This window comes from Asparagus officinalis, chromosome 8, assembly GCF_001876935.1.
Source record: "Asparagus officinalis chromosome 8, Aspof.V1, whole genome shotgun sequence".
NCBI lineage: Eukaryota > Viridiplantae > Streptophyta > Magnoliopsida > Asparagales > Asparagaceae > Asparagus > Asparagus officinalis.
The window spans coordinates 72719458-72744377 of NC_033801.1; the positions used below are offsets into that span (position 1 = coordinate 72719458).

Below are 24920 nucleotides of genomic sequence, written 5' to 3' on the forward strand. Positions count from 1 at the left end.
GCCATAACGGCTAAATTGGTTGTTTTGACAGTTTTGCCCCTAAAAATGGTCAAAAACGGCTATTTTGTGAGGGTTTTTTGGTCATTTGCCTAGGAGTCTGCCTCTATAAATAGAGAGGGGTTTTTACTTCTTCTCCTCACACCAAAACTCATCTACTTCTCTCTAATACTCTCTTATACAATCTTATACTGTCTTATACTCTAGTAATCTCTTATACTTTATAATCCTTCCATCAAATGGCTTCTAAATCTGTTATAAAGAGCAAAACCTATCTCCTACCGATCTTGAAATGAGTCCTCTTACAACAGCTACTCCTACCGATCCTACCGGTGTTAATCCCGAACCCGGTGGCGACGAATCTGCACCAAGAGTTCCTAAAAGGCTGAGATCCGATGTGTGAAATTTTTTTGAGAAGATAAACGTCATCAAGGATGAACATAGTAGGATCATCACCCAGAAGACTAAATGTGTGTTGTGCGGCCAGACTTTCCACGCTCATCATAAGAGCGACACCAACCACCTCAAACGACATATAGAAAAACACAACAAATGCCAGAATCCTCAAGGTGATATCCGATAATCTATGATTTCACAATCCTCCTCTTCTGATAATATCGGTAGTTAGAATTATGATGCTGCCTGAGCCAGGAAATACGTAACCAGGTTTATCATTCTTAAAAACCTTCATTTTAAATTAGTAGAAGATGATGGATTTGAAGATATGTTTAGAGATGGTTTTTATTCCGTATTTACAAAATTTTCTCGTCAAACCTGTCAACATGATATTTTAAAACATTATCAGGAGGAACAATAAAAAATAATTTCTTATTTTAAAATTTTAAACTATAGATTTTCTTTAACTTCTGATACTTGGATATCTAGAGCACAAACTTGTTATTTATGTATCACAACACACTGGATTGATGAAAATTAGCAAATATTTAAAAGAGTTGTTTCCTTTATTACAATTGAAGAGTCATATACTGGTATTAATATTACAAATTTAATAATTGAAGAGCTTATGAAACTAAAAATTGATCAAAGAATATTTTCTCTTTCACTAGATAATGCAAGTAATAACAATGTAGCTGTTGATTTTATCAAAATAACTCTGTCATTGCCATATCATGATGATCTTTTTCATATTAGATGTATCAAAATAACTCTGTCATTGCCATATCATGATGATCTTTTTCATATTAGATGTATCTGTCATATTTTAAATTTAATTGTTCAAAGTGCATTTACTAAAATTAAACCCATGATAGAAAATGTTAGAACAATTGCTAGTATGCATAATGCTTTTGAACAAAGAATTAAAAGATAAAAATAATTTTACAAAAGAAAAAATTATAAGCCTAGATTAATTCCAAACAATATTGATCATAGGTGGAATTCCACCTATGCAATGTTAAGTATGACAATAGAATATAAAAAAATTATAAATAATTTTATAAATTATTATGCTTCTAGTTCTCTGGTAGCACTTATGGAATAACTAAAGATGAATGAACAATTATATGTAATTTAAATGAGATTTTATAAGTTTTTTATGATGCTACAATATTATTATCTGGCTGTTATTATCCAAGTATTACTTTAGCTGCTTTACAAATTTTAAATATTCAAAAAAAAATACCAAATATCGGATGAATGATACTTTTTGGATCTATAATTTTTCAAAAGAGAGCAAATTTAATAAGTATTTTAGGTCTATTCCTCATATTTTTGGTTTGGGGGTTCTTATTGATCCATGTTTGAAGGATATTAGCCTTCAAAATTTATTACAATCATTGTATGGTGGATAGATTATAGACTGATGGAGCCACCTTATGTTACTTCTCATCATTTAGCTATTAGAAATTATTTCCAAACCTTATATGATGATTATGCAGCTAGATATGGTGTAGCTGCATAACAGTCTACAGCTTCGGCACCTTCGAGCCGAAGTAAAAGTGTAAGTTTTAATAGGTATGCAATGGTAGCTGAGCTAACTGGTGGATCTGGACTTAGATCATCATTAGAGATTTCTGAAATAGATGAATATTTATCTGCTTCTTTAGTTAAATATCAAGGAAATGCTTTAGATATTTTACAATGGTGGAGAGTATATGGATCAGTTTCATATCCTATACTTTCCACCATAGTTCATGACTTACTAACAGTGCATGTTTCGATGGTAGCTTCGGAATTCGCCTTTAGCACAGCAGGACGTTTGATCGACGACCACATGACGTGCTTAGATCTGTATACTATACAAGCGGTGATGTGCTTACACGATTAGTGGAGGTACGAGAAGCGAATATAAGACATCGATCGGATGGCTGGAATTGAAGATAAATTTGAAGAGTTGAGACTAACAGTAGATATAAAGATTAAACAATATTCATCAAATTATAATTTTTAATTCTTAGCTTTAAATTTATAATGAATTATTTTGAAAACAGTTACAAATGATAGTGATATAGGTGAGTAGGTGTCAACCTAGTTGGGATGTACTCATCTATTGTGATGCGACAAAATAAACTATACTTGTAAATGATTTACTGATTATTAATAAAGAAGTTGTTTTCATCATCTTTTATTTTTATAATTTTTTGTATTTGTAATTTATGTCATTTTAAGTTATTAATAATATTATTGTTTTTTATTAGCATTTTCTGTAATTTTTTATGTATATTTTAAAATTTAAAGAGATTTTTAAAAAATTAAAAAAATCCGGGCCGGCCCGGAGCCCGGCTCGCTCAGGCCCGGGCCTGGGCCGGGGCTTCGGTTTTGCCCAGCTCGGGCCCGATTTTCCGGACCGACCCGAATGGACAGGCCTAATCGTACTTATCATTAAATCTTGTTTTCCAAGCATTGTTGTTATATACTAGAGTTTAAGTAAAATACATTTGTATTTTGATCCTGTACAGATTTGGGTTTCGTTGAAAATACATCTTGCACATTTAGTTACTGGTGTGTTTGGGAATTTACTTAGGGAAGGGAAGGAAGGGAAAGGAAGGGGAAAAAATTCCCTTTCCCTTCCCTTCCCCTCCATTACACCCCAATTTTGGGGTGTAAGAATTTGGGTCAAATTTCCCCTTCATTCTCCTTCTCTACCCTTCTAAATGAAACTCCCAAACAAGGCTAAAATAAAATTTCTCTTTCCTTCACCCTCTCTACTCTCCATCCGAACAGGCAATACAAGTCATTACAAAATCTACTCGCCTATAAAGTAGATATAATTTAGACGCGAGCAAAACTCCTTCCTTCCAATTTCTCCCCGAACACCTCCTTACTCCTGATTCCCACCGGCTCTCAAGTGTGGATGTAATTCAGTAAAGACATAAAAATTGAGATTTAGTTGTATATGGTTGAATTGCATTTTCTTGTACTCGCATATAAAGCTAGGATTAGAGTACTTTAGGGCATCTCCAACCCATCGCACCAAAATGGTGCAAATTTTGCACCAAAATGGTGCAAAAGTCACATCTAACAGTAATTCATCTCCAACCCACTGCACCATTTTTTGCACCAAAAAAGAATATTCTCAGTATCTTTCTTTTTATCTACTTTTATATGATTATTTTTTATTCCCTATATTTTTAACTATTTCAACAATTAACCCCACATATCAAATTTTATTTTTTCACATATTTTCCAAACAAAATGATTTATTATTTAAAAATTAAACTAATAAAACAATAAAATATTATTTTATTAATTAAAATAACTTGATTGCTAAAATATTATATTTTTATTATTGATATTGCCAAAATATTACATTCAAGAACACAACAGAAAATAAAATACAAGAAAATAATTAAACATTAAAACAACAATGTAAAAATTACAAATTTAGTATGCACTTAACTATCTGAATTAGTGTATTCCTCCCATAGATGATCTATCAATGCATTACGAAGCGCAATATGGGCATCTTTATCCTTGATTTTTTCGTAACGTGCAATAAATTGAGTAAATCTTGTAGTTTCATCTGCTACCATATCAACTTCTGGTGTTGGTGCTTCCCTCACTTCTTGAATTGGTGCATAAAGATCACGTTCATCCTCGATTATCATATTGTGCATAATAATGCATGCAGTCATTATGTCATGTAATACATGTTTTTTCCAAAAACGTGCTGATCCTGCCACGATTGCAAATCGTGATTGGAGAACTCCGAACGCACGTTCTACATCTTTTCTACATGCTTCCTGTTTCATGGCAAAATATTTTTTCTTCCTACCTTGTGGCTGTTGGATTGTTTGTACAATAGTAGCCCATTTCGGATATATACCATCAGCTAAATAATAACCCATATTATACTCTTTTCCTTGAATAACATAGTGAGCGGGAGGAGCAATACCTTGAGCTAGGTTAGAGAAAAGATTAGATGACTCCAGCACATTGATATCATTATTGGTGCCTGGCATACCAAAATATGCGTGCCATATCCAAAGATCATAATCTGCCACAGCTTCGAGGATAATAGTTGGTGACCCACTACGTCCTGTGTATTGCCCAGACCATGCTGTTGGACAATTTTTCCATTTCCAATGCATACAATCAAGACTTCCTAACATTCCTGGAAAACCACGTTTTTTACCAATATAGAGTAGCCTAGCAATATCGTTAGCGTTAGGTGTTCGTAGATACCGCTGGGCGAATATTTCCACCATAGCACGACAAAATTTTGTCATACTTTCAATTGCTGTTGACTAACCTATTTTAACGTATTCGTCTGTAGCATCAGCTGGTAAATCGTATGCCAACATGCGAAAAACAGCTGTTACTTTCTGTAACGGTGATAATCCCATTCTACCAAGTCCATCACTTCGTTGTTGGAAGTAATAGTCATGATCTTTCACTGCATCAACAATACGAAGGAACAAACTTCTTGACATCCGATATCGACGACGAAACATATCTTCTCCAAAACGTGGATTATCGGCAAAGTAATCTATGACCAAATTCTGATGCGCATTTTCTCGATCGCGGTTGATCACTGCATGACCGGGAATCGAGCCACCATGGATCGGTTGGTAGTTGTGTTGACGTAAATTGTTAACGAGGATCATGTTGTTGTTGATGTACTCACAAATTACTTCTTCGGTTTCATCAATCTCTGCAATGATATTGGACAGAAAATTATCATCATCCGAAGATGAAGATGATGATAAGTATGATGGACCTCCAACATCGAAATTCATTTTTGAAGTAAGAAAAGAATGACTGAAGTATGCAGAAATGGAGAATAATAATTTTAACACAACAATGAGTAATTGTGTGGATGTACCTAATCTAGTATGCTATTTATAAAACTTTGCTTAGCTGTATACATTGAACAATGTGTAAAGTTGAGCTGATTTTAGGAAATGCTTTCCAGCTGTTATCAATTTGTCACAAAATTCAAATTTGCTTAGCTGTATACGTTGGACAATGTATAAAGCTGTCCTGATTTCAAAAAATGATTCCCACTCGTACAAAGCTTTCACACAATTCAAGAAAAGCTGAGCTGTGTATACGTTGGACAATGTGTAAAGCTGACCTGATTTCAAAAATTGATTCTCATTCGTACAAAACTTTCACACAATTCAAGGAAAGCTGAGCTGTGTATACGTTGGACAATGTGTAAAGCTGACCACAATTTCAAAAATTGATTCCCACCGACAACGTTGGATAATGTGTAAAGCTGACCTGATTTCAAAATTTGATTCCCACCGACAACGTTGGATAATGTGTAAAGCTGACCTGATTTCAAAAATTGATTCCCACCGTCAACGTTGGATAATGTGTAAAACTGATCAGTTTGTACAAAATGATTCAATTTCAAATGTTGACCACCGACAAATTCAAATTCAAATTCAAATTCAAAAAAAAAAAACAAAATTGGATTGGCTATAAATAACATTCACGAATTCTTCTTCAAACCACCCAATTCGAAGTATTTCTTCAAAGTATTTCTGATCTCCAAATCAACCACTTTTTACAAAAAAATGTCTGTTCGATCAAATGGATACACGGTTACTGAAGATGTGCTCCTTTGTCAAGTATTCTTGGATATTTCTCAAGACCCTATTATCGGTAGAAACCAGTCTCGAGATGCATTTTGGTCTCGTGTGGAGGACAAATACAATGAACTTCGAGATCAGCATTTTGAGATGCGTACGAGCCGATCAATTCGTTCTCGAATGGAAATCATAAGTAATGAAGTAAGGAAATTGAATGCGTGCTTGAGACAAGTAGAGAATCTGAATCCAAGTGGTGCTTCAGATGAAGATATTGTAAGTATTCTATTAATTATCGTTTGAATTTTATTATTATTGTTGAAATACATAACTTGATGTTCACTATAATTTGCAGTTAGTTCGAGCAAAGATGTTATTTATGCAAGAACCAAAGTACAAAAAAGGTTTCAAATTTGATCATGTCTGGAATATGGTTAAAAATTTCGAAAAATTCAAAGATGATGTCCCCACAGCAAGACAAGTTGGTCGAAGACAATCCCAAAGTGTGAACTTCGACTCGTCACAATCAGATAATCCCACTCTGGAATCTCCTATATCAACATCTCCTGGACTATCATCATTTACTCCATCTGAACGACCTATTGGGGTAAAAAAAGCTAAATTGAAAAGGAAAAATGATGATCATGAGTCAAGTGTAGTGGACTCCATCGAGACCTCCAGCAACCGACTTATAGACATGTTAGACAAGGCGAGCTTGGACAAGCAAGTAGCGTTTGATATCGAACGAGAAAAGATAGCCATGAAAAAAGATAGAGATGAATGAAAAATTATAATGAAAGATTTGAATTCCATTGCTGATCCAAACGTGCGTGAGTACGTTCGAGCTCAACAGATTAAAATAATACAAAAAAGAAATCAACAAGAACAAGGGTCTGCTTCTAATTTTGGCAATTATTTCAATGATATTGGACACGCTGGCCCCGATCTATCAGATTATTGAGAGTTGCTTGTCCATCTCAGGAAATGTTCCATGTTTAGTTTGTATTTTATGTTTTATTTTAATGAAGTTTTATATTATGCGTGTTAGTTTTTATATGTTATGTATTTCAGATATGTAATTTATATTTGAATTATGTATTAGGATTGCTCTTTATATTTCATGGGACTTTACTTAATATCTAGATTTTAATATTATAATTAATAATAATGTCTACAACAATTTTAGCATTATTTTTAATTTTAAAAAATAATTTATTTTGTCCAAATTATACAATTGGGGTGAAATTATAAAATTTAAATATTATTGGAGTTGTTTTATACATTTAATAAAACAATTAGGGTCAAATTGTAAATACATAAAAGTATAAGGTAAAATAAAAAAAAGAAAAATAAAAAAATAAAAACAAACAGTAATGGGGTGATGAACAGTGCGACGCCAAATATGGCGTCGCGCTGTTCATCACCGCTAAAATGCAGCGGGATTTGGCGTCTGGTTGGAGCTCGTCATCAGCGACATTTCCCCTTTTTGCGGCAAAATAACGCCCAATTGGAGATGGTCTTAGCGTATACCTTTCCTTGTTAGTTATCTAGCAAGAGGACGATTTGATAATTTAGACAGCCAACCTCTCGTAGGACGCGTGGTACTGACACGTATACACAAAAGCCCGCGAGATACAAAACGCTAAAAACCCAATCCCGAACCCTAATTGGTCCTCACCCGTCATTCTCGCTAAGTTATAGGGCTAGATCCGTAAATTCCTAAGCTCATCCCATCTTTAAAATCTCCAAAAGCGGGAGTCGTTCTGGAGTCCTATAACCAAGTCCTCACATCAGCAACGAGAGGGGGGAAAAGGAAATAAACATAAAAATTAGGGCTTAAGATTAGATCTCACCTGAGAAATTCGCCGGAAAATGACACCCGGCGTCCTCCGACCGGTCTCCGACGAGCAGAACCTCGAGAAGCATCTCGAGAGGCAAATGGGATGCATGGCTGGATTCTTTCAGATCTTCGATCGCCATCAGCTTATCTCTGGAAAAAGAATCTACGGCCCAAAACGAATCCCCTCATTTCCTGTAATCAATTTAAACTTTTTTTTTAACTAAAAAAAAAAAGCCTACATTTTGGTTGTTTCTGACCTATGACTGATGATTTCAGGCCACTGGATCGACCTCTCCATCGGAAAGATCCGATCTTTCTGCCATAGAGGCATCAGGCATGTTCCCATCCTCGCCGGAGAACTTGTCGGAGGCGCCTCCGGCGAAGTCCACCATTCCTCTTCCAGTGTTCGATTTCAAAGAGGGGATGAAGAGCTCGTGGAAGCTTCGAGAAGCTCCGAGGCTCTCCCTCGACAGCCGAGCCGCCTCCGTCCACGAGATATCCGCACAACTCCGGCGATATATTCATCGAACCAGTCGGATCCCGCTGATGCCGATTACGACAAGAATCGCCGCTCTCCGAGCGTCGTCGCAAGGCTCATGGGCCTCGAAGCTCTCCCTGATTCCAACGCCGACGGTGAATCGATCAAGAAGGCGGAGCTCCGGCGTTCTGCGTCTGAATCGCGAGTCTCGAGAGATCTGCAGCGATTCGTCGAAGGAAGCTTCTTCCAAAAGCCTCCGCCGCCTCAAGACTACTCAGGCGATGGATTTTACAAGTTCCGATCCGCTGATTTCAGATTGGAATCAAAGCAAACGCCGCCTCCAGCAAAACAATCGCAACCCGTCGCCATTCAACGAAGGAGCTACTACAACGCTCAGGACTTCTTCCCTGAGCCAAATCGGACGGGATCTCGATCTCTCTACGGCGAGATCGAGAAGCGGTTAAGAATGCGAGGGATCGACGAACCGGCCAAAGATTTAGAGACATTAAAGCAAATCCTAGAAGCTTTACAGCTCAAAGGGCTTCTCCATTCAAACTCTAAAGCCTCAAATCAGCAAAACGATCGCCCTATCGTCGTAATGAAGCCGATTCCGAGACCAGTAAGAAGATCGGAGAGCGAGCCTTCGAGATCAGCCGCCGGAAGAAGGAATCCTGTACGAAGCCCGAGTCCGAGATCCTCACCAGATCCGAATCCGAGAAGGAAACCGGGGAGCAATCATTTAAACGGGAGAAGTTCTCCTGTTAATTCCTTGCCTCGATCAAGTCCGAGGAGAACATCGCCGGATCTGGTCACCTCCCGATCGCCGAGAAATAGGGGATCAGTAAAAGAGAGGGTGTGCTCACCGGCGGAGGACGATACCGCTACTACGATTTCTGAGAGCAGCATCAGCTCATTTGATCTCGAGGTAAATTTTTTATCACTGTTTTTTTTCCGCCGGAAAGAAAGCTAAAATTGCTATTTTCTCAATATTTATTTATTTTTTCAGAGGACGAGGGTGGAGTATAGAGCGGGTCGGAGTTTGTTAGAGAGATGCGATAAGCTGCTCCACAACATAGCAGCATTTACCTCCCCGGAGCAACTTACCGCGACTGACCAGCAACCGAGCCCAGTCTCGGTTCTAGACTCTTCCTATCTTAACGAAGAGGGCTCGCCGTCTCCGGTCAAGAAGCGATCCATCGAGTTCAAAGGTACCCGTGCACGTTAGTTCAGCTCTTTTCCTACTGCTATATTACGCCTCTCGGTATCTTTGGTATCTAATCCCCTTGTTTTTTTAATGTTTAATCAGATCCGTTAGCGGAGTGGGAGGAAGATTGGGTTACCGGGTCTAGACCAGATTTCATGCCCGAATCCGAGTACGCGGATTTCGCTTACGTGGCCAACGTTCTGCAAGCTTATGACCGTTATCCTGCCACGTCATCCTCCGACGTGTTCCACTTCCTCGAGAAGCGTCGCAGCGCGACGGACTCATTGAACGGGTCGACGCTCCACCGCCGCCTCCTCTTCGACGCCGTCATTGAGATTCTGGTCCGCAAGAGACACGTGTCACCCTGGGAGTCGTTCTCGCGTCGCCGTCCGCTGTCTGGAGGGGCGCAGCTGATCAAGGACGTAACACGTCAGCGGAGATGTCGGATGCGGTGCTGAACATCGAGCGGCTGGTGTTTAAGGATCTTGTGGTGGAGATGATTCGGGATTTAGCGGATCTGGATATTGTTGGTAAGAAGATCCGAAACCCGCTTCCAAGGAGAAAGCTATTGTTTTGATAAAAAAATGAAACAAAATAAGACTTTCTTTATCTAAGGGTAGTTTCTTAACGGTTGAGATGGTGTTGTAACAAAATTAACAGTTTTTTTAACGGTTGTGATTGAGTATATTAATGGAGGAGTTCATTTTTCCGGATGTTAGTCTCTGATTACATTAGTCTCATATCATTGAAATTGTTAGAAGGTCCCTGAGCCTCGTATCTTGTTATTCTGGCAAATCTTGATCTTGCGGGTATGGAGACCCGAAACCCGAGGAGAAAATTGTTGTTTGAAAATACAAATTAAACTTTTATAGTTAATGCGAGGTTTACTTGTTGTTAACGGTTGGGATGTAGTTGTAATAAAATTAACGGTGAGAGGTTGGTCCGGGCATGGGGAAGTTGGTGAGGTGACTTACAGAGGTTGGTTTGTTTTCTTCGCGGTGAAGTGAGAATCTGGCTGGTAACTCATTTTTGCTTGTGTTTAAAGTTGCTGAAGCTCAAGCAACTTGAGAAGTTTGAGAAACATGGTCATGGGCTGCATACGTAGTGTCAATTTGCTTGCATATGATATAATCGTGGATGAGTATGAAAAATGTAAGACGCAAACATTTGAGAGGAATTTGGCCGCTCTTTTTTTTTTTTTTTCCTTTTCGGAGGAAGCGCATGGAGCCTATTTCACATGCCATCATTTGGGTTTGATGTTAATTACAATAATAAACTCTTTTTCAAGTACTTATGGGTCTATCAGTAGACGATCGTAAATTACTAAACTTTAAATATTGGTCAAATATGTAACATTTTGATTTCGTTAGGTTCACAAAAGATCAGATTAAAAAACCGACCGCCATTTAAATTCCCTCAAGAGCCAAAGGAATAAATTCGCGTACGGCGATTCTGGCTATAATCCTCTTGGCTTATGATTCACAAATCTATCTATATCTATTTATACTACCTATAAAAGAGAATTTGGGTGTCAAAACATTTGATTTTCTATTTTGTCCCTCCTAATATTTACAAGTCCCAAGTTTATTAAACAAAAAATGTTCATAATTAAAGAGTGTTTAATTACTTATAACTTTGTACATTAAATTGTGCACAATTGGTGGGTTTAGGGTAGATTAAATGTATGTTCAATTCATACACAACTTCTCACATTCTAATTCTAATCTAATCTTTTTTAAACGGTGATAATTCCATATAGCTATGCCTAGGAAGAGAATGCTCTAATCAAGTTTCATCTACATCCAAAAATTATTAGTTCAGAAATCCACCATGAAAGAAGTATAATAAGTTTACAAATTTATTAGGTGTAGAATATAATTGTCCTATAATTAACATAATTGTAAATATAATCTTCGCCTAATATTCATTACAAAAGTCATATTTCTTTTAATTTATGATATGATGTACCGCATCTCTATAACCTCACACTCAAAATCGTGGACAGCTATTGGCAAACACATTAATTAATACATGAACCCTCCACCACCACCACATTAATTTTAAGTCCCCTCAACTTCCCCTCTCTCTCAACCCAGTTCATGATCTAAGCTTCAATGACGTACTTGCTTCAATTTCAAGTGTTCTATTAATCACAACATTTTTTCCTATTTTAATTTGATTTGAGAATTCTACTAGAAATTTATTTCAATTAGTGATGTCTATAATTTGAAGGACAAAATTAGTCTGGCAATTGCTGAATTGCTATCTTATATTATTATTTAGTCCAGAACTGTTTTTCGGTTTTCCCCCTTCTTAATTTTTCATCAATCAATTTGTCAATGTTTGGAAGCTAATAACCTTTGCTGATTGTGTCACATTATAGATTCAGTCTATGTTACAGAATGTCAAGCCAAAATTGAGATGGAATATCACGCAGGGTGAATGTGAATATAAGGTTTGATTCCAAAAATTATGTTGTTCTTACTGTTTTCTCTAAATATTTATGCGATTGGTTTGTTCTCTTAGTCCAATTCATTTGTTTCAGCACTCGGTTCTATTTTATTTTTTTAATGGTGGTTTTAATTGGGTGTCGTATGCAATTTTGCCATGGGCTAGGTGACATGCATCTGCTACGCTAGAAAAGCTTCAAGTATATTTTTTAAACTTCAAAGTAAGAGCATCTCCAACCGCTTCCCTATTTTATTGGTATTCTTATTTTTAGAAAATTTTAGGCTTTTTTTTGTTCAACAGATTACTCATTCCATTCCCCAAAATATGGATGAAGAAGAAAAAAGGGGAGTCTTCCCCAAATCTGGGACATTCTTCAAATATTTAGGAAGAGCTTTATCATAAATACATCACGTTCTTCAAAACGAGATTGATGATGAAAAAATAAATATAAAATAAAATCCGTAATTACAAAAAAGCCATGTGGGCAGTTCCAACGCATAAGAGCATCCCAAAATAAGGATGTAGAATATTTTTATTATTGTAATAAATGCATGATTCTTCAAAATAGGGAAGCTGTTGGAGTTACAACAAAAATAATTTGAATATGACTTTTGTTTCCCTATTTTGGAGAAAGTTTTGGAGAAACTGTTGGAGATGCTTTAAGTATAGAGGCAGAGAAGGCAAATCAAAAAGGCATGCTCTTTGATTTGAGCACTATTTGGCGTGTAGAGTTTCTACTTGGACAATTTTTTAAATACAACCCTTTTACAAATTTAATAGGCAAAATCGACTTACTCCCATAAAAAACAGCAAAACCGACCCTTTTGGGTCTTGCTGCGGAACGTGACCCTCTCCCCTCAAACATCCCCTTGAATATAAAAATGAATCTCACCTTAGAAGCAGCAGCCAGTGCCATCTACCTCGATTCCGCTCGACATCGGGTAGAGGACGCCGAAACAGATCACCGTTGCCACCGCCGTGTCCACCGTGTGCCCTCCCTTCCTGAGCATCGACGCTCCAATCTCAGAGCAGGTCCCGTCGTCGTTCGCCACGACTCCGATCTCTGATTCAACTCTCTTCGAGCCTCCAGTGCTCCTCAATCTCCTCCCGTCGTCTCAATTGTCGATTTGGATCGCGAAGAACACGAATTCGATCTCGATTGTCGGAGCTTACTGATAATTACGACGGCGAACGAGATCCATCGTCCTCGGCGGTGGCGGAGGGGGGAGGAGGAGATCTCGGGAGGCGCAGATAGTGTAGGGGGGTAAATTCGAGATCGGCGTGCGCCGTCGCCGTTGCGCGGTGCAAGAAAGAAATCTGGGAGGGGGCTAATGATGGAATCTTGATTTGATTAGACTGGGTTTTTCATGGGGTTTTTTTCTGGCTGATAGTGAGCCCTAAGGTGAAAAAAGAGGGGGAAATTGGGTTCGTTTCCGCGTAGAGAAAGCGGGTTGGAGTTTAACATTTCTTCACAGGGTGACAGAGACTTTTTTTTCAGCTGTACGGGACCACTAGTCCCGGGCACTTTGTAAAACAGCTACAGTTGCAAAACCGACCCTTTTCATCATAAAAGGGTCGGTTTTGCTTATTAATTTTTACAACGGTCGTTTTTGCTTAATAAAATTTGAAAATGGGTGTTTTTAAAAATTTGTCCTTTCTACTTCACACACTGATCTCCTGGTTGATTTGTTGCAATATCGTGAAGAGAATCAATTTGTCTATTTTTTTTTCAAGTCTGGATTATTACTGTATCTAAAACTTGAGAGAAAGCTTGCTTTATTTTCTGTGCTGGTAGCATCAACTCATCAATAAGATTAATCAACTCTGTGGGCATATTTATAGTTGTTACGTACTTTTCTATAAACTTGTCGAGATACACTGATTTTTTGTTTATAGTATAATAGTAGGTTTGCTTGGAGATGGCTGCTTTATGATGGTTTATATTGGCAGCCTTTTTTATAGCTTTTATCTTATTTTGTGATCAATGGTAGGTTAGGAAGCTCTGTAGCTGTTATCTGGAGGGTGACGACTAGGGTCCGCTCTCATACGATAACATCTTCTTCGGTTCCTATCCTCACCTTTTGTTGCTTAGTCAGTTATTTGTTTTGTAAAATCTAAACTCTTTTTCTATATCAATATATATTTGAACAAGGTATCTCGCCCTGTTTTTCTGCTTCCAAAAAAAAGGTTAATCACCCATCAAAATTTTCTATGTATTTAGTCCGATTCACGTGAATTTTAAAAGCAGAAGGACGCTAGGAACAATAATATTTTATGGTAGTGTAGAATTAAAAAACCAATAGCTAAACTCTTAACACAAATGATCCAGCTCTAGAAAATCCAAATTTTTTAAGGAAACAGAAAAATCAAAATTAGGACCCTACATTTCCAATATTTTATGCTATTCGCCAACACTGACGGTTGGATACCAAACATGTTTAAATAATAATAGGAGTATAAGCCTAAATAGTTACTTTTTTCTATTAATATAATAAAATATAAAATTAAATACAGATTTTTCTCTTTCCTATTATCAACGGTTCCTTCTTATCATCCAGTACCAAACAAAAATCTTTATTTTTTCCAACTTCCAATGCTTTTCTTAGAGCATCTCCAACAGCTTCTCCAAAAATTTCTCCAAAATGGGGAATCAAATGTCATATTCCCCAAATTATTTTTGCTCCAACTCCAACAGCTTCCCCATTTTGAAGAATCATGCATTTATTACAATAATAAAAATATTCTATATCTTTGACTAATAAATAATAAATTATTTTTTATTTAAAACTTTGAAATAACGGCTAGTTTCCAACGGCTAGTTTCTAACGGCTAATTTACAACGGCTAATTTACACAAGTCTTTGAAGATAATGAAGATAACAATGGGGTGCACCTTATCTGCCTCTGTGTATCCACTTTTCCGCAAGTGTTCAACTGCAGCATAATGTCCACAAAACCTACTCACACTGAAACTTATTTTTGACCAGCGGTTCGTCAGTGATTTTTCAGTTCGTTCATCCGACCAACTCTTATGATCTTCAAAGTATCGAGTAATTCTTTTCCAGAATTGGTTCTTCTTTTGATCAGATCCTTTGATTGGATTTGGAAAAGGTTGGTGTCTTCTCTTGGGGCAAAGACGAACCCGAAATGGGAGAGGAAGAATTTTATATTCTATCTCCCAACACTGAAGAAGAAGAATTTTATATTCTATCTTCAGCTGGAAAGGAGACTCAAGGTGGGATCTCCACCCCCAGAATCCGGAACAATAAAACTAGGAGTGGGGCCTCCACTCCGAGAATCGAAAACTTCGGATGATCCTAACTGTCAGAAGGTTTGATCAATGGAAAATCATATGACAGATGTGGTTCATTGAGATCATCAAGGGACGATCCATTGTTGAGGAGCTCAGTGAAATTCATCTGTAGAATCTCAGAATTGCTTAACCACCAGATATAGAACTACTAAATTGCATGTACATAGAACTATACAAATTAAAGGTGAATTTCTCGTTTATCGAGAGTGAATTATGGTTTTGACCCTAACTGTAGGAAGGTTTGGCCAATCGGGAGATTTGAGACGATCTTAACTGTAGGAAGGTTTGATCACTCGATTTGTGGACCTCTCGTTCATTGGGGGAATCGAGAGGGGGAGAGTCACTGCTAGAAAATGGGGTTTTGCCAACGGACTAATAGCGACGAAAATTTCCGTCGCTATAAGTCATGTTATAGCGACGGAAATTTTCGTCGCTATTATTCTGTCGGAAAAATCATATTTAGCGACGGAAAATTCCGTCGCTTTAATTTTACCAACGGATTTTTAGCGACGAAAATTTTTCGTCGCTAAAAAGCTTTTTAGCGACGGAAATTCCGTCGCTAAAAACCATTTTAGCGACGGAATTTCCGTCGCTAAAGAAAATTGTTGGGAAAAAAATTTGGGCGCGGGCGTGCCCAAAAATTTTTGGGCAGCCCGCGCCCGAGAAAGGGATTTATCCCAAATCCCTCTCTCATTTCTCATTTCCCCTCTCTCTCTCTTCATTCCCCCCCTCTCCCCCTTCTCGTTCTCTTTGCCGGCGCCGGACCCGCGCCGCCGCCCTATCGACGAGCCGCCGTCGCCGTCGCTGATCGCAGAGACGAAGAAGAATCCCACGACGCCGCCATCGAGGACGAGGACACCGGAGCCCAGATCGTCCCCATCATCAAGCTCGAGGAGGTCGCCGTCACCACCGGCGAAGAGGACGAGGAGGCCATCCTCGACCTGTAAATTTCTCAGATCTAAAGCTTTTAGCTCTCCTTTTGATCTCAATTTAATCTGATTATATTAATTTTTTTTTATTTTTTAAGGAAAGCGAAGTTGTATCTGTTCGATAAAGAGGGGAAGCAATGGAAGGAGCGAGGGAGCGGGAGCGGGAGCGGGAGCGTGAAGCTGTTGAAGCACAAGGAGAGCGGCAAAGTCCGGTTGGTTATGAGGCAGGCCAAGACCCTCAAGATTTGCGCGAACCACTATGGTGAGATTTTTTCTTAGGCTTTTGATTTTATCAGGGTTTTAGTGCTGGAATCGGTTTGATCGGGCTACTGACTTGCTCGCCTATAGATTGAAGAGAACTTGAGATGGTGCTTTGCCCTTAATAGGTAGTTCGATCAATTAGTTTATTCTTTTATATTTGCGTTTATAAAAATTCTTACTAATCAGACAGTTGTTGCATAAGTAGCCAGCTCCTGAGTGGTGCAAAACATTACAGTTATTTCAAAAGCATTTTCTTTTTGGTGTACCAACTGGCTAGTGAATATGAATTAAAAAAATGCTTAACAAAGTACGAAGATATTTAAAGGTTCACCCCCCTATTTATGATCAATGAGCTGACATGCGCAGCTTCTGTGAGTAACTACAGTATTTTACACACTGGAGCTGGTCAGTACGAGGACATTGCATTGCTGGACACAAAGGCCTTTGGAAAGGTACTATACATCACTGGACAGAAGAAATAAATCATGTTATAATATAGATCATTTTATACTTACTTATCTCTGCCTCTGCTTTTTGTTTATTCTAATTAACTGCAGGCTTTAGTTATAGATGGAAAGCTTCAGAGTGCAGAGATTGATGAATTCATATATCATGAGTCCCTAGTTCATCCAGCATTGCTCCGCCACCAAGAGTACAATTCTTTAAGTCATTTAAGATTTATTTTGGTTTTCAGAAAATAGATAAATTAATTAATACAATGCATTTTCCTCTTTATAATTTTAATGTTTGTTTCGGTCCCAAGACTATTTTCATAATGGGAGGAGGAGAGGGGTCTACTGCAAGGGAAATTCTTAGGCACAACACTGTAGAAAAAGTTGTCATGTGTGATATTGATGAGGTAACTATTTTTTTGGGGTTGAAGTTCCTTTTATGAAATTTTCTTTATTTGTTGTAAATTTTTGCAGATAAAAGACAAGGCTGGGAAATCAAGTAACTCTGCTGCTATTTCATGTTCACATTGTCGGGTATTGGCCATATTCTGTTTACTTTATTAATTTTACTTTTTTTCAAGGTTCTGTTTTCAGATTTAATGGGATTGTTTTGTATTTCTTTTCTGAAAAATGAAAAATACAATATCAACTGGTCTTTTGGTCTTTAGTTATACTACAATCTATCCAATCAGAGAGGACAAAAAAAATATACCAACAACATGATCTGTGCAATTATTGACTTTGATTTTTAATAGTTTATCTTTCAAATTAATTGTGTGTTGGTTCATGCTTGGATATTACTTTATGTTTGTCTATGTTGAAGGAAGGGGTTAGGGTGTGTGTATGCGTTGTTGCAAAAATTATGCGTGCGTGCGTATAATACATAAGAATATGCCATGATACTCTTCTAGTTTTAGAATAATATACAGTCGGAATTTATGGAGAGAACTATGTTTGAAAAGATGCAATGATTAAATTGTGTAATGAAACCTGCTGCAATGGAGAGAACTATCTTTCAAATTAATTATGTGTTGGTTCATGCTTGGATATTACTTTATGTTTGTCTATGTTGGAGGAAGAAAATAATCTCAAACTAATAGTTGATGGGTTTTGATAACTAGTTTGTTTCCATATTAATTGTGTGGAGTGTGGTGCATGCGTGCACGCATGTACGCATGAGTGTGTATATGCGTGTGTGTGTGTACGCGTGCATGCGCGTATGGTGAAAAAATTGAGGGTGGGGTTAGGGTGTGTGTTTGCGTTGTTGCAAAAATTGTGCGTGCGTGCGTATAATACATAAGAATATGCCATGATACTCTCTCCGAAACATGTAATACATAAGAATATGCCATGATACTCTATCTTAATTCTATACTTGCATGTCATGCCATGTTGTTAACGTTTGATTTATATTTACAGGCCGGGACTTATATTTACAAGTAGAGCTGGTGATGAGGATGATGATCAGGAGGACTGATTTGTTTTTTTACCTTTGAAAACAATGAATGAGTGTATGTTGTATAAACAATATTTATCATGGTGTGTGCTGTATAAATAATATTTATTATGTTGGGATATTTTTATTAAAATATTTGTGTTATATATATGTTAGAATGAATATTATACTGCTGATTGAACAGGGTTTTAAATTTATTATATTATTGTACATGTTTTTTCAATTTTTTAAAATAATTTTTTTAAATTGTTATAGCGACGGATTTTCCGTCGCTAATGTCATTTTTAGCGACGGAAAATCCGTCGCTAATGTGATTTTTAGCGACGGAAAATCCGTCGCTAATGTGATTTTTAGCGACGGAAAATCCGTCGCTAATGTGATTTTTAGCGACGGAAAATCCGTCGCTAATGTGATTTTTAGCGACGGAAAATCCGTCGCTAATGTGATTTTTAGCGACGGAAAATCCGTCGCTAATGTTTTTTTGTTTTTTTAGAAAAAATAGAGCGACAGATTAGCCGTCGCTAATGTTCCGTCGCTGACATTTAGCGACGGAAAATCCGTCGCCAAAGATCATTTTAGCTACCCTCACTGTACTGACGGTATTTTGGCGACGGAATTTTAATTTTTCCGTCGCTAAAGGTTTTAGCGACGGATTTTCGAGTTTTAGCGACGGATTTTTCCGTCGCTAAAAGTCCTGTTTGTAGTAGTGTAATAGTTGATAATATTACAGAACTATACAACATTTGTGTCATCATAGAAGTTTCAATACAGAACTAAATATAGAAGCCTGTAAATTTGAACTCAATATAGAAGCCAACTAATTTCTGACCAGTTCACATTTAAATTAGAAACAGTGTGCAAAGAGATGAATAGAAGAGGATAACATATACCAAGGACCAAGGAAAATCTCTAGTTCCATAATTCTGTAGTAAGGGTTCAATAACTTGCTGATTTCGCAGAAAACTCATACCAAAAAACAAGAGGTTTCAGCTCATACTTCAGATTGCAACAACCTTGATTTCGCCAAAAATTAGAAGCCAAGCAATACACGTTTGCCATGGTACACTATGCTCAGCTCTAATTCAAGAAAAAAACTCCTCATATAAAATTAGGTATTTTATAATGCTGACAGGTTATCAAAACAATTTTAATCTACAACTATTGAGCTAGCTAGACCAACAATCAAAGGATTATAGGATTCCAGATCAGAGGATTAGGATTCTTGATCATCCCCAAAATCAAGATTCAAGGGTCTATTACAATCAAAAATTGAAATTGAGAGAAGAACTTTACCTGAAATCCAATGGAGGCTGAAGCTCGTCGAAGATGGGAACCGGCGGCGAACGCTCGAGCTCGAGGAGATCGACGGATGGAAACCCTAGATCTTGAGGTGAGGGACGAGAACTCAAGAAATAGAAGGAGGAATCTGCGGCGAACGCTCGAGCTCGATGATAGGAACCCGCGGCGAAGATTGGGAACCGGCGGCGAACGCTCGAGCTCGAGGAGATCGACGGATGGAAACCCTAGATCTTGAGGTGAGGGACGAGAATCAAGGAGTTGAAGGATCTGCGGCGAACGCTCGAGCTCGAGCTCGAGGATGGGAACCCGCGGCGAAGATGGGAACCCGCATCGAGCACTTTCTTTGATCTTGAGGTGAGGAGAGTCTGTCGTTTTTTGTGTGTTGAGCCAAGAAGAACGTGAAACAGTGCTTCCCCAAAAATTTGTAGAATGTTGCAGATTTGGGGAAGGCTCTCTATTTTTTCTCCCTCATCCCCATTTTGGGGAATGAGATGGGGAATCTGTTGGACCAAAAAAAGCTCAAAATTCTCCAAATTTGAGAATACCAAGAAGATGCAGAATCTGTTGGAGATACTCTTAGAGTATCTCCAATCATGTCCTCTAAATTTCATCCTCCAAATTAGAATATTCTAGGAATATTCCAACTTGGAGAGTAGAATTTGGAGAGTTGCTCCAACCCATACTCTTCAAATATTTTCCTTTTTATTTTATTGTCAAAAAAACATATAAATTAATAATGTTGGATATAGTTTACATTAATAATTTTATTTTTAATAATTTATTTGGAAAAAAATTTATAACATTAAAAAGGTGTCGATGAGAGCTTTAAAATGAACCAAATATTAATAATGCAATACAACGTATTAAAAAAATAAAATCTAAAATAATGATTTCAAATATTAGATTAATAATAATTTCAAATATTAGATTAATAAATTTGTAACTATATTTATTTGAAATTAAACATCTAATTTAAATTACTAAGAATGATGGCAAAGTGATAATTTTTAAGAAATTAAATAGTTAAAAGTGGCAAAGTTGCAATTAATGAAACATGAATAGTATTATGGAGAGACTGTCCAAATTTTCTCTTCACCCTTCAAATTTGGAGGGTGAAATTTGGAGATATAGTATTATGGAGAGACTGTCCAAATTTTCTCTTCACCCTTCAAATTTGGAGGGTGAAATTTGGAGATCTCCAAATTTGGAGAGTGGTTGGAGAGGTTCCACTCTCCAAATTTGGAGATTTTGCCTTTTTAGAGGTCGGTTGGAGATGCTCTTAAGATCTTTATTTTCCCTTCCTTTGTTTCACCTCATTTTTTCCAGTCCATGGGAAAGAAACAAATATAAAACAAGTATGTCCACATGCAATACGAGTGCACTATACTAGTAGATCCATAAATGGATTATAAGTCAAGTATACGAAAAGCCAAAGTTTCGGTAAATTCAGTGGGTCATAATCTATTTTTAATAGTAGAGTTTTTGACAAATTGATAGCTTATAAGTCGTCCATGTTATGAAAATGACTAAAAACATTTAATGTGATTTGGAGAAAAATAGATGAGTTTAGGAATTTTCATAAATGAAGAGGGGGTATATTAGTCTTTTACACGTTCAAGCATTGTGGCCTATAAGGGGCTGTTTGGTTGTATGTTTTTACCATGTAAAAGGATGTAAAGTGTAAAAAAATGGGTCCCAATGTCAGCTTTCATCACTTTCAATTGTTTGTTTGTAGTTGTGAAAATAGTGTAAAGTGATTTCATATGCTGATGTGGCTTGTAAAATGATTTCATGAAAAAAAAGACATGATTTTAGGAGAAAGCTAACATTGAAGTTAGGAAAAAATAATAAAAAATAATTCCAACCAATATGATCATTTGAGTAGGGACCACTTTTTTACACTTTCCAAACAAACAATTAAAGTTTTATTTTACAAACCAAACAAGTGTTTTATGATTCCAATGGAATAAAAAACAAACAAAGAAAAGTATAAAAGTAAAATTGATGAGGTGGACAACAACTTTCCAAGTTGTGTCATAAATACACAACTTTACCAACAACAACCAAACAGCCCCTAAGCCACTAAAAGATAAACTAAGAACATGTTTGGCAAGTGGTCGACATATTTGGCAAAAGATATCCTAGCTTAATTAGCTTAATTTTAAGTGGCTTATAGTTAAAACAAGTCAATTTGCCAAACTTGACAAAAGTGGTTATAAAACACTATGACCACTTGCTCAATATGTAATAAGTTCTTTGTGCTTCCGTGAACAGCGACGTGACACGTTTAGCTTTCATATAAACATGAATAGTGATGTGAGACCTTTAGCTTTCTTATAAACTTGGAGAATATTTTATTGGCATAAAAGCAAAGGACTTCTATTGGCATAAAAGCAAAGGACTTTTAGCATGTCTGGGGAGCAACTTACTTCAACTTATAAATATTCTTATAATTGTCCAAAACCAAGTTTGATGAAATTATTTTTTTATTTTTTCTATTTATGAGTACTTAAAAAAAGAGTTGAGGTTTTCCAACATATTTTTGGCACTTACATAAATAAATATTTATTGATGGTAAAGGTCTATTTTTCTATAAAAAATAAGTAAAAACTAACTCATAAGATATCATAAAGTAATTATTAGTCAAAAATGCCCTCGGTCTTCTCTCACCATGGCGAATAAATACATACCGGCTATACTCATTTTCCAAAATATTACAGCCAATCGACCAAGTTAAATGCTAGTGATTACATGTTTGGGTAGTTAAAAACTTCCATTGTCGGAGTGTTAAAATTTATAATTGTTGAGACTGTACTATTGCTCTGCGTTTTGCTTGCTTCAACAGCAGCGCTTGTAGAATTTGAAGAGCTGGATTATATTGAGTTGAAGATGGGCCGTCATAAATTCTTTTCTTGGGTCCAAGTGGAGAAGATGGGCGGCCATGGATTCTTTATTTGGGCCCATTCCGAGTGGGTTTGTGTGGTTGGGGGTGAGTCAATCGTATTGGTTTGTAATAGGAATTCACGATCAAAATTGCCTCGTGCGTCGCCACGGCATTATTGCAAAATATCCAATAACAATAATGATTTTAGAGCATCTCCAATAGCTTCCCCATCTTCTTGGTATTCTAAAATTTGGAGAATTTTGAGCTTTTTTTTTGTCCAACAGATTCCCCATCTCATTCCCCAAAATGGGGATAGGAGAGAAAAAATAGAGAGCCTTCCCAAAATCTGCAGCATTCTGCAAATATTTGGGGAAGCACTTTTTCACGTTCTTCTAGACTCAACCCACAAAAAACAACTCCATCTCCTCATTATAATAATAAATAATTTGGTCAAAATGGGGATTCTTCAAAATAATAAATAATTTATTATTTATTAGTCAAAGATGTAGAATATTTTTATTATTGTAATAAATGCATGATTCTTCAAAATGGGGAAGCTGTTGGAGTTGGAGCAAAAATAATTGACACGTTTAGCTTTCATATAAACATGAATAGTGATGTGAGACCTTTAGCTTTCTTATAAACTTGGAGAATATTTTATTGGCATAAAAGCAAAGGACTTCTATTGGCATAAAAGCAAAGGACTTTTAGCATGTCTGGGGAGCAACTTACTTCAACTTATAAATATTCTTATAATTGTCCAAAACCAAGTTTGATGAAATTATTTTTTTATTTTTTCTATTTATGAGTACTTAAAAAAAGAGTTGAGGTTTTCCAACATATTTTTGGCACTTACATAAATAAATATTTATTGATGGTAAAGGTCTATTTTTCTATAAAAAATAAGTAAAAACTAACTCATAAGATATCATAAAGTAATTATTAGTCAAAAATGCCCTCGGTCTTCTCTCACCATGGCGAATAAATACATACCGGCTATACTCATTTTCCAAAATATTACAGCCAATCGACCAAGTTAAATGCTAGTGATTACATGTTTGGGTAGTTAAAAACTTCCATTGTCGGAGTGTTAAAATTTATAATTGTTGAGACTGTACTATTGCTCTGCGTTTTGCTTGCTTCAACAGCAGCGCTTGTAGAATTTGAAGAGCTGGATTATATTGAGTTGAAGATGGGCCGTCATAAATTCTTTTCTTGGGTCCAAGTGGAGAAGATGGGCGGCCATGGATTCTTTATTTGGGCCCATTCCGAGTGGGTTTGTGTGGTTGGGGGTGAGTCAATCGTATTGGTTTGTAATAGGAATTCACGATCAAAATTGCCTCGTGCGTCGCCACGGCATTATTGCAAAATATCCAATAACAATAATGATTTTAGAGCATCTCCAATAGCTTCCCCATCTTCTTGGTATTCTAAAATTTGGAGAATTTTGAGCTTTTTTTTGATCCAACAGATTCCCCATCTCATTCCCCAAAATGGGGATAGGAGAGAAAAAATAGAGAGCCTTCCCAAAATCTGCAGCATTCTGCAAATATTTGGGGAAGCACTTTTTCACGTTCTTCTAGACTCAACCCACAAAAAACAACTCCATCTCCTCATTATAATAATAAATAATTTGGTCAAAATGGGGATTCTTCAAAATAATAAATAATTTATTATTTATTAGTCAAAGATGTAGAATATTTTTATTATTGTAATAAATGCATGATTCTTCAAAATGGGGAAGCTGTTGGAGTTGGAGCAAAAATAATTTGGAGAATATGACATTTGATTCCCCATTTTGGAGAAATTTTTGGGGAAGCTGTTGGAGATGCTCTTAAGAATTTGGTTAAAAATTATACCGTATTTTTTTTACCACCTAGAACAAAATATACAATAACAAGTTGTAATGAAAATATAACAACTCACCGTGTATCAAACTGCAAATTCAAAGTGCATTTGAAGTTAATTTGATCGAGTATTTAGTGTCTAAGAGTAATTTTAGAAATGAACAAGTCTAAAAAAAATAGGAATAATGTTTTGGGTTTACAGGTTGCAAACTCATCTGCAATTCGCAATGTCGTAGCATTAATATGAAAAGGAACAAAAATAATAATAGTCTACGCATTTCTTTTAAAAATATATTTTATCCAATTGTTTAGAAAAAAATAGAGTTCATAATAACAAAATATAGCAACTTATGTCGTATATCGGATTGCTAAAATATAGAGTGGTTTAAAATTAATTGAAAGGTATGTTTTGAATTTTGGAGTGATTTTAAAAGCAAGTGGGTTTAAAAGTAAATGGGTGTAAATTTTATTTTTAAAAAAAATCCTGGGGTGCGGGCGTTGCGGGGGGGGGGGG

General features: G+C 36.6%; 4 protein-coding genes across 4 annotated transcripts; 2 read left to right on the forward strand and 2 right to left on the reverse strand.

The window, feature by feature from the left end:
* LOC109821357 (putative nuclease HARBI1) lies at positions 3852-4664 on the reverse strand. The gene has a single exon (XM_020387548.1). The coding sequence runs from the start codon at positions 4662-4664 to the stop codon at positions 3852-3854; it is 813 nt and encodes a 270-aa protein (XP_020243137.1).
* Positions 4704-5195, reverse strand: LOC109821358. Its single transcript, XM_020387549.1, has one exon. It carries the CDS (start codon positions 5193-5195, stop codon positions 4704-4706), a length of 492 nt encoding a protein of 163 aa, XP_020243138.1.
* On the forward strand, positions 5982-6777 carry LOC109821360 (glutathione S-transferase T3-like). Its single transcript, XM_020387550.1, has 2 exons — positions 5982-6269; positions 6349-6777. Exons 1-2 carry the CDS (start codon positions 5982-5984, stop codon positions 6775-6777), a joined length of 717 nt encoding a protein of 238 aa, XP_020243139.1.
* Positions 7755-10228, forward strand: LOC109819512 (protein LONGIFOLIA 1). The gene is given in 6 exon segments (XM_020385259.1): positions 7755-8027; positions 8110-8311; positions 8314-9236; positions 9318-9519; positions 9618-9942; positions 9945-10228. Coding segments are annotated over 6 exon segments (1962 nt in total). The 5' UTR covers positions 7755-7865; the 3' UTR covers positions 10093-10228.

Coding starts and splice junctions, on each gene's coding strand:
- LOC109821357 (XM_020387548.1), bottom strand. CDS start 4,664: ATGGTGGAAATATTCGCCCAGCGGTATCTACGAACACCTAACGCTAAC.
- LOC109821358 (XM_020387549.1), bottom strand. CDS start 5,195: ATGAATTTCGATGTTGGAGGTCCATCATACTTATCATCATCTTCATCT.
- LOC109821360 (XM_020387550.1), top strand. CDS start 5,982: ATGTCTGTTCGATCAAATGGATACACGGTTACTGAAGATGTGCTCCTT. Junction 6,270..6,348: donor GTGCTTCAGATGAAGATATT/GTAAGTATTCTA, acceptor TATAATTTGCAG/TTAGTTCGAGCAAAGATGTT.